The 10,450-nt window shown below is 39.4% G+C and overlaps 1 protein-coding gene across 1 annotated transcript; it reads right to left on the bottom strand.

Annotated features, from left to right (window-relative positions):
* Positions 1-2,272: 2,272 nt before the first annotated feature.
* Positions 2,273-5,341, bottom strand: h1m (linker histone H1M). Its single transcript, XM_079606383.1, has 5 exons — positions 5,089-5,341; positions 4,724-4,998; positions 4,514-4,631; positions 3,112-3,158; positions 2,273-3,018 (listed from the first exon to the last, which is right to left on the bottom strand). The coding sequence occupies exons 1-5, from the start codon at positions 5,168-5,170 to the stop codon at positions 2,746-2,748; spliced, it is 795 nt and encodes a 264-aa protein (XP_079462509.1). The 5' UTR covers positions 5,171-5,341; the 3' UTR covers positions 2,273-2,745.
* Positions 5,342-10,450: the final 5,109 nt, after the last annotated feature.

Raw genomic sequence — 10,450 nt, 5'->3', positions numbered from 1 at the left:
CTGCAATCGCTCATTACTTGGACTGGGCAAATGTCCATTGTCCGCTTATGTGTAAACTGCTTGTTATTTACTATTGTGAAGCGTCCTTGAGCTTGGGAAAGGCGCTATATAAATTAAACATTATTATTATTATTATTATTATTATTATAGAGACGCGTTTAGTCTCACAGTAGCTCTTCAACATGGCGTGCATTTCAAGAACAGCAGACGGCGCTCAGATGTTTCGCTTCACTCTCAGCCTGAGGTTATCTTTCCTTCTCTCCATCAATCTGTCCATGCCTCCCTCAGTCTGCGTACGGTTTAGTGTTTGCCCACCTCTATCATTCTTTCAATCAGTCTGTCTTAACTTTAAAGCCCGGTCTATTTGTCCTCTTTCATATCACTCCATTTGTTTTCACTTCCTCAATCCATCTTCCTTGTCCACACATCCATCTCATCAATCTGTTTTCCTGTCCTCCCTCTGTCCACCTGCGGTCATTTAGTCTGTTTTTCCTCTTCTTCTGCTCTCCCACCATCCCACTCTTCACCTGGCTGGGAGCCGTGCACTAATGAGAGGGTAATCAGAGGGATTTTCGCCTGAATCGGCCCTTCATTCGCCCCAGGCTTCTGCAGACCCGAGCGTGGTGGAAAACTGCACAGTTAAAACTGTCTTAAAACTTCCCTCAAGGGGCCAAACGTTCACAAACAGTCTCAGTCCCAGAGTGAAGAATTTCATTGTCAGCCGACCTCTGATCCGGGTGTCTTTCCTGCGGATCAGCAAGTCTAAATGTGATTGTCTTGACTGCTCAGGCCTTCCCTTATCCTGGGTGGGGGGTTGGTTTTAAACTCTGATACGGGATCAGCTTTAGCTATAGCCTAAATGCTATTTATCCTTGTAAAGATAGCACGAAGATATCAACATACATCCCAGTTGAGTAAAAACCCACACTAGTCTTACAAAGGAGTTGTTTTTGACTTTGAAAACCAGCGGTCTCACAACACTTGCTATAAACCACCTCAGGATTTCATCAGGAGTTTGTAATTATAGTGGATTGGGCACAGGGGGCGGAGCTTCAAGAGCTTGCACTCACACAAACATGCACTTAGAATTTCAAAAACGTTTAGCCTTTTATGTTCAAACCGGAGTCAGACCATAATGGAGAGAAGTGACAACATGTAGAAGCAACAGGACATTTCTGAATGGTTAGTTGATGAATTTATGTTCCTGATGTGGAGTTATCTTCATTGATTAGCATATTCAGTCTTGATAATCTATAAATAGTGTTCCGGGGGCGGGGTTTATGTAAATTCTAGGGTTAGTGATGTCACTAACCCGGGAAGAAGTTGTGTAGTCCCTACCAGCCGTTTGTTGTAGTCCTTATAAAGGGAATTTTAAAAAAGCAGATATCTTCCTTTGCTTTGAACTTTGAGCGTTGTAACTTTGCAGATGTTGTTAATGCTCAAACAGCAACGTTACACACTAACTAAAGTTAGAAAAGTGAAATCATAATCAACCACCGATTTAAATGAAAAATATTTGAGAGCTAGATACTTGCTAAATGCTAAACATTTATTTTCTATGAATAATTTAACAATTTGCCACTTTAAACACCATTTCAGATGATCAAATACTGTAAATTCAAGCTCAATCTAAAAAAAACTAAAATATTAAAAAAAAAAAAATTTGTAGCTAAAGTTGGCAACCACAGCTGTTGGGTTTAGAACCATAAACAGATTTATTAAACATTGGCTGCATCTGAAATAAAATACTTCTCTACTATACAGTATGCAAATTGAAAAATATTATAAAAATTAACGAGTAGTACATCTGAATTCAAAGTACTCAAAAAGCACCTAGATGACCTAGTACATCCAGCGAGATTCTGAAGTGCACATACAATGGACACTTTACTATCCCACAAGGCCACGGGAGAGTTTGTTAATGGCAGTGAAGTGAGAATGGTGAATGCAGTAAACTCGTACTACATCGGCTGCATTTAACTCCACTTTGACACTCGCAAACTTGCCCAAGCACTTCCCCACCACCATTTTTAAAGTGGGTTCAACTTCAAGTAGATGAGGTTAGTTTATTTGGACAGACCCTCGACCCCTCAATTTGAGCACTTCAGGCAGATCCATAGACCACAATGCACCATGATTGACATCACAGCAGACCACGCTTCATGTACTCCCAACCCACACAACTCTAGCGTATGATAGTGGCGTTATTGACATTTATACCTTACGTTGACATTAAGAGTTTATATTATTTGTGCATTTAATTTTTATTTTTAATTTAATAGCCCAAGCATATAGAAGTGTAAATTTCATTTTTAAAAAAAGCTACATAACAGAGTCCAAGGGCTTTGGGTGTTTCATTTAAACACATTTTAGGGGTTCACTAGTAGTGCATGTCATGTAAACAATGACATACATGCAAGTGAAAAAAAAACAGAAATAGTCCTGTTTAAGAACTTAGACAGCCATAGAAATGTACTTTAGTGGTAGTGAATTAGTCTAAACAAGTACCTGCTCTGAGAATATGCGATTTAGGACAGTAATACTGTAAACCTGGTTAACCACCAGCAAACACTGCATCCATGAACCTAGCCCTCAAAAAAGCCTTAAATCAGCACTCATTTCCCACCAAACTCAAAGAGATCCAATGCCACATCTCTTGAACATATGTAAAAAGCTTTATTTGGTATACAAGTGCTTGAATAAAAGTCACTACACAACGAGTAAAAACAGTAAAAAGGCTGCGCATCACTTTTTTCCTCGTTTCCCCGGGGCTTTTGCGGCGGCTACAGCGCCTTTCTCTCCAGAGTCACCCTCTTCCGCCTTGGCTGCGGTTTTCTTTCCTCCTTTCTTAGCGGCTGGTTCCTCAGCTCCCTCTTTTGATGCTTTAGAGGCTCTTTTAGCTTTGCTGGGCTTGGGCTCCGGTCCACCCTCCCCTGCAGCATTCTTCACCTTTGGCTTCTTAGCAGGGGCCACCTTTGAGGCGGTGGCATCGCTCTCAGGCGTCTTCGGCTTAGCATCCTAAGAGAAAGAGAAGAAAGAGAGAGAAAGAGGGTGGATGTGCGTTCTGACTTCACAGCTGCGAGTGTATGAGGTGAAAATAAGACAACTCACATCTGTGGCTTCCTTTTTCTTTGTGGACTTCTTTTCTTTGCTTGTCCCTTGAATGGGGGGGGGGGGGGATGACCATTAAAAAGACTGAAGCAGTCATGACATAACTAAAATAGTTGTCACAGCAGTTATTCTATATAGACAAGGTTACACATGAAGGGCTCTCAGTCCCAAAACCAGTTCACGCCAAAAACAAAAACCCATCTACACCAATGGACCACAATGATTGGTTTATTCTAAGTGCAACCTGCAGTGATGTCAACATAACCACAGCACAACAACAGATTGAGATTACTTTAAGATTGAAAGAAAAAAGACTATTTACACAGTGCGAATAGCCCACTAGAATGTACATTTCCTGAAGAAAATGTGAGTGGTGCTTGCAGTGACAAAAATCAGCACGGTTGCTAGGGTGTTTCTAATGGGTTGCTAAGGTGTTCTGGTAGAGTATTCTGGGAGGTGTGTATGGTGTTGCTACACTGTAAAAAAAATATTTTCATGATTTGTTATCACAACTTTTTATCTTTTGTCAAATCAACTTCAATAACTAATGTGTGAAGAAAACATACCATTTTGAGTTTGTTTATTAAACCATTCTTCATTGTATCAACTCATTTTTAATTACAAACAAACTCAATTTTAAGGCAACTTGCTTTCAAGTTAAACCAACTTTTTTGTTACAATGTAGGTGGTTGCTTGGGTATCCGGTGTAGTTGCTAGGTGGTTGTTGCTATGCAGTTGCTAGGGTGTTCTGGGTGGTTGCCATGGTGTTGCTAGGGTGTTCTGGGTGGTTTTGAGGGGTGACGGGCATTTTCCACACCGAGACTTTGAAACGGTTTACCTGTGCAAATCAGAACTGCTCCCATAATCTCCATTTTTAAACTGAAGTTAAAATCTTTATTTGATCTGGCTTATAATTCAGGAGTTCTGTCTTTCTGAGCTTTGTCATTTGTCATTTGAACTTGTGTCTTTGTCTGCATTTGATTTAACGTTTATTTATTTTGTACAGCACTTTGGTCAACGGCAATGCAAATAGCATCTGCCAGCAAGTATAAATAACATCAAAACTATTTACACTTATTGCAAAGAAAGAACTGCGAGTTTTTATTTATTTAGTGTAAATAGAATCTATTCACTACTTTTACCTAGTAGTAAATAGCATATGGCTAGGAAAATGCTGCCATGTTAACTAAACTTGGTGTAAATAAAATCTATTGCCATTTAAACTTAGTGTAAAAAGCCACTGCCAAAAAAACCTTTGCAAGTGAACCCAAGAACACCTTTACTCTCATGCATTTATCATTGTGGATGCTGCAATTCTCTTAGAATTAGAACAATTCTTAACTTTAGAGTAAACATGCATTAAAATACAAGTTTAAAACACTTTAATAGCCTTAAACTTTACCTTCACCCTTGGCTTTAGTGGCCTTGGCTTTCTTAGGTTTGGATGCTTTCTCCACATTTGGATCAGCGTTTTCCTTTGACGGGACCTTCGCCTCCTTTCCTTTGGTCTTGGCAGCAATCTGAAAGAGGACATGGTGACCACTCAGGCATCACCTTATATTGAAATTCCTAACAATGATTCATAGAACGGAGCAAGAGAAATGCGAGTTACCCTGAAGCGCCCTTGAGCACCTGTCGTCGTTGCCCCAGAATTCACAGGTCTCACGAACACGCCCGTCTCGATGCCTTTGTTCAGGGTTTTCCGCACCATAGAGTTCAGCCGGGTCTCATCCACGGTCTTGTACTTCTCCTTGATGTAGCTGCGGATTGCTTGAGCGGAAACACCCTTCCTGGAGTCCAGCTCTTTCAGAGCTTCTTTCACCATCTCCATGGTGGATGGGTGCGGAGAAACCTTGCGTACAGTGGTCTTTCTGCTTTCAGGAGCATCTTCAACGACATTTAAACAAGTCACACTGAAACAAATCCTAATGGGCCATTTTTTATAACTTGATAAATACCATAAACCTGCTTACAAACCTGGTTGTGCGTCAATAGCTTCATTCTCAGAATCGTTTGGGATTGCGGCAGCTGGCGCTGCAGAAGCTTTTTTAGGAGGCATTTCAAAATCAAATTAAAGAAGATCAATAAAGTTGAAACACACTCAATTCACTCCAGCATGAATCCAGCCAGCTTGTGTGTGTGTTTTATCCACGGAAAGCATGCTTTGCTGTTGTCTGTCACCTGTTCCTCATCAAGTCGTTTGTCCCCAATTAATTAGCCACATTAGCGTGATTGGCCGAGTTGCCAGGAATAATTAGCTCAGAACTGAAGTAAAAATGTTCCCTTTCCAACCCTAAAAGAGCTTTTGGACCATTAGAAACAGATTCAGGATCCGAATAATGAGTATTTTCTTCTGTGAACATTAGTTAAATGAAGTTAAATTAGTTAAATGAAACTCGTTTTGAAAAGTTTAGTTAAATGAGGGGCTGTTTACATGACACCGTTTTCAACTAGAAACGTTTTTATACATTTTGGCCGTTCATTTACACGACAATGTAAATGTTGGGTGCCTGAAAACGCTACATTTTCAATACGGGTTTCAAAGTGCAAGTTTTTGAAAGCGGTCTCCATGTAAACAACAAAAATGCTAATCTGTCATGCACACGTCATGCACATGCGTATTACATGTTCAATAGTGGTTCATCTACTGGCCTGGCAGCAGAATACAGCGTTTTTATGTTTTTAATCGTTTTCGTGGATCCGTGAATGGGGATCGTTATGACAGTGTCTGTCCGCGGATTCTCCGTTTTAAACATATCGTTGTCGTGTAAAGGTAGCCTAAATTTGTTAACATGAACTAACGCTGCTACAGCATTTATGTCTTAATGTTAATTTTAACATTTACTCATTTTTTTAAATAAAAAAATGTTAACTAGTTAATTCCCTGTGAACTAACACACACAAGCAATTTATGTTTGTATTGCAATTAACTAAAGCATTATAAAGATTTTTGAATGCTGTAAAATAAAATTATTGCTCATTGTCATTTCATGTTAGCTAATAATGTTAACAAACAAAACCTTATTGTAAAGTGTTGCCTCTGGAATTCTAACATACACACATTTTGTAATGTGTGTAATTGTATACACAGTTCATCCAGTAGATTCTCAATTTATCCCATTATGATCTTTTAGGGTTAGTAAAAAAATTATGATTAACTTTTGAATGTGTGTAGTTTATAGGATTTCATAAAGCATGTTCAAGCTACATATGGATTCACAGACAGGGCTTAGATTAAACCAAGGCCTTTTTATAAAAGTGCATTGCTGGTGTGCATCTTGAGACAAAACAATGGCACTGGCATATTTTAAGATATATCAGTGCTTGCTCTCAGTTAAAACAGTTCAAACTACCTTAAACCTCGTCTGTGAAACTGGGAAGATGTAACTTCTGGCCCTCTAGCCGTTAAAATGCAAACTGCATGCGTCTTGCGGAAGAACTTTGTTTTGGTTGTGCTTCGGCTCTGCGCGGATGAATGAGGTTCGAGACGTCGGTGGTGGAAAGAAACACACGATCATCAGAGCGGATCATAGACCGACACATAAATAACGGGTTCAGTGTTTTTACAACTGGTCAGTTTGCCGTTTTAAATGATCCATGGTCAATTTTTCTTATTCAAACAAACTTTTAGTTTCATAGCCAGAGCTACTTTTCTCTGTCTACCGATTTCTACCGATTTGATGTAACACGCAAGTGTTAATGACGTAGCCTAGGCTAGGCCTATATGTATGCAATTTTCCCCAAAGTCCGTATTCAGCAGCTCTAAAACATAAATCAATATTAGGCTTTATTTTATTTTGATCAAAGTGTATTTGGGTAAAGACGTGGTTTGAAGGAAAAGTAGATTTTTTGCACTCTCTCATACAGTAATACATTTATTTTTATTTTTTTTATATAGCATAGGCCTAGGCATACATATAAAAAGTTCGAAAGAAGTTCGATTTGTCTTTTTTTAATCGTCATTTTCTTTTTTTCCCCTTCCTGTAAAGTTCTACTGTTAGGCTATGATTCACCCTGGAGCTGGCTGATTTAGTCTCTTTTGTTGATGAATTGTTAGAAATCCCTTTGGAGAAAATTAATTTGGAAAAAGAAAATATTTCTGGAGCCAAGGCTGCTGAAAAAAAGGTCAGTGCTTCCTTCTGTTCTCTCTTTTTTTTTCTGTAACACCTCATCCTTTCTGCTCTTCGTTTACAATTATTCTTGTCAGAAACCAGTTTACCATAAATTCATAACCCTCCTCAACGCTGACCGCAAGTTGACCAAACGCCTAAACTTCTCTTTGAAAACTCAACCCTTGTGCAAATAATAACTGCCATGCATCCAGAACTTCTTATTAAAGTTGATTTACTGCCTTGTTTTCGTCCTTTAAATTGACTTCTGCAAAGACAAATTAACTTTGCCAAATGCCATGTGAAGAAAGAAACAAAGATAAAAAGAAAAAGAAAGAACATTTTGTTTCATTTGGAATTAAGCTAGGAAATTAACCATAACTTAATATACATAGCCACTCTGATGCAATTACAAACAGTGAATTGGACTGGGTGATAGATGAGTAATCAGAGAAACCCAGATTAATATTATAATGAGCTGGAGTGCATACTGGCCTTTGTCTCATGAGTTAATATGATCATGGTGTGATCTGTCGGTCTGTTTATTATTCTGTTTCTGTTCAGTGATTATAACACATGCTAACTCATAACTGAGGACATGTAGAGCTGTGTCTTGTGCATGTGTGAGTTTCCATACTTGTGCACACACACACACACACACACACACACACACACACACACACACACACACACACACACACACACACACACACGTTCAAGGCCGGATCATTTGGTTTTGATTTTTCCCAACATCTGGTTACAATATGACTGTTTGTCCTTCAGTAAGTGCCGTTTGTGTTAGGTTTTGGTGTGTGTGTGTGTGTGTGTGTGTGTGTGTGTGTGTGTGTGTGTGTGTGTGTGTGTGTGTGTGTGTGTGTGTGTGTGTGTGTGTGTGTGTGTGTGTGTGTGATTTGAGTTCAGACTGTGCTTGTGTGTGTACACGTGTTGTGCAGATCACAGGGATTGTGAGCTTGCGTGTATATGCGCGCGTGTGTGTGTGTTGGTGTTTTCTTAACCCATTTATACGAGAGCCATGTCACACTCCCCATGAGACGAGATTACTGTTATCGATAGCACTGGCTTAACCACTGTTGCAATGATAAAAGAGAACTATAGCGATAACAATTTAAGCGTCCACAACAACACATAATATCTTTCCATCTTTCAGTTTTGTCGTCCAAATGCTTGAGTTCTTTAAAGCAGGATGGATTCTGATTGGCTGTCAATGATTTTATTGTTCATCAGCGAGGGAAAAATTACTTTGAAAGTGATTCCAACAATATTGTTCCTTTGTGCCGCTTTTGTAATAATTGTGGTGAGGACTCTAGGCCTACTATACTTTTCAGTTTATAGAACTAAAACCTTGGTGTTAACCATAGACTGTAAGAAAAGATGGACGACGCCCCTTCGCTCTCTTCCATTGGTGAGAACTGAAGCCGCCAGTGTCCATCTCGGGACCAGACCTGCGCAGTAGTGAGCAGGAAGTAAAGCGTCCAAAATTGTCCTGCCCTTCACTTGCTAACCTCCCTCAGTCTCGTTCACTCGGATGTGTGTCATTGCTTACGTTTCTAAGTCCCACTACTGATGGAAACTGCGATGGACTGAACTGGAACGTCCTACGCCCTTGATCACTTGGAATCAGCGATGGAGTTGATTTATTATTTACATTTTTTTCCCCTGTAAGAATTTGTTTAATGCAGCATCCAAATGTATAGGTGTGTTTGGGTTGTTTTAAATTTAAAAAATATATAATTAATATCATATTTGTTGTGGTGGTGATTAGACGAGATCTGTGGTGACGTCACAATCGTACTGCATTGTGGGACATATCAGTGCCTGAAGTGTACATATGAAGTAGACTCGCTCCCTCGGTCAAAATCGAGGGAACGAGGGTCTGTCCATAAAAACGCACTTCAAAATGGCGGCAGGGATTCCCCCGAGGGGAAGTTCGCAAGTGCGTGTCTTGGACTGGAACGCAGCACTATTCTGCTCCGTTCCTCCGTTCTGCTCCAGTTTTGATGTGTAGTCTGTTGTCTGACATACCATTTTTACATAAAACTAAATATAATAATTACTGAATATTGAGTTCTAGTCATCCCAGTAAGAATCTGTGCGATCAGGAGTTTAGTGTCAGGGTGGAAAAGTCAGTGTGAAATTTGTTGTCACGTGACGGTTTTGTGTGAGCAGTGTTTCATACGTCGCTACACGATTGACAATAGAAAATCCACCTATTCGCCCATGAAAATATATCTAAATGTTTTAAATTGCAGCGAAAGTTTGTGGGCAGTAGCGTAGAGATGTATGAGCTCACACAACAACCTAATAGGAGGAAGAAAACTTCTAATAGGAGGAAAAAAACTTCTAATAGGAGGAAAAAAACAACAACATTCTTTCACTAGTTTTTCCAAATTCTTAAGTTCCCATTTTGAGGTTTTTGTAATATTTAAATAATGTCTGATGACAAATTTGTCTTGTGTGTCTATAAACATACACACTTACTGTACAATCATGTTTCTCTTATTTTTTAAATTTAATTTCTAGTGACAGTGTGTTGTGTTGAGGAAGAACAGTTCCAGCTCAGACGTTTGGCCAGGCGTTATCAGGGCAAGTGTAAAAATCACAAAAAGTGTTGATCGGCGATGTCTGGGGAAGTCACAATCTCGCTATTTTCTCATATGGGTGTTTTGTGCAAAAGTGAGTTATGGATATTTTGACCTTTGCAGGCTTATTGGGGCCCCCAAGACACCATTTGTGTGTGTGTGTGTGTGTGTGTGTGTGTGTGTGTGTGTGTGTGTGTGTGTGTGTGTGTGTGTGTGTGTGTGTCCTCTCCTTTACCCTGCTCTCTTTTTCCAGAGTAATAGAAACCAGGTTTATCGTAACTCACAAAACCAGCTCACTGCCCAGAAAGTAATATTTTTTTCAAAAATGTAAGCTTACATGCCCTGTGACATGAATCTATACACTGTAAGAAAAAAATCCAGAAAAACTGAAAAGTAGTTTTCTGCCAGGACATTATCCATTCAGTTTATGACATTTTCTTTAATCCTAAAACACATGCACATGCAGTGCACCTGCGAAAAATCAATACATACGATTCCTTCAAATTAACAGTAGGCCTACATTGTTCCCATTTGTACAGACTTTTTAAAGGGGCCGTTTACACTACACCATTTTCAATAAACTGAAAACTTTTTACACGGTTTGTCGTTTTGTGCGTTTTGGGGGCCCGA

The sequence above is a fragment of the Phoxinus phoxinus genome (genome assembly GCF_949152265.1).
Source record: "Phoxinus phoxinus genome assembly, chromosome: 3".
Classification (NCBI taxonomy): domain Eukaryota; kingdom Metazoa; phylum Chordata; class Actinopteri; order Cypriniformes; family Leuciscidae; genus Phoxinus; species Phoxinus phoxinus.
Note: the sequence above shows the minus strand (reverse complement) of the source record. Positions and strands in the feature narration are given on the sequence as shown.

Bases quoted from the DNA above. Each gene is read 5' to 3' on its own strand.
- h1m (XM_079606383.1), bottom strand. From the start codon at position 5,170: ATGCCTCCTAAAAAAGCTTCTGCAGCGCCAGCTGCCGCAATCCCAAAC. The intron at 4,999-5,088 runs GTTTGTAAGCAG...ATGTCGTTGAAG, and splicing joins AGCTATTGACGCACAACCAG to ATGCTCCTGAAAGCAGAAAG. The intron at 3,159-4,513 runs GTAAAGTTTAAG...CCCCCATTCAAG, and splicing joins CACTAAAGCCAAGGGTGAAG to GGACAAGCAAAGAAAAGAAG.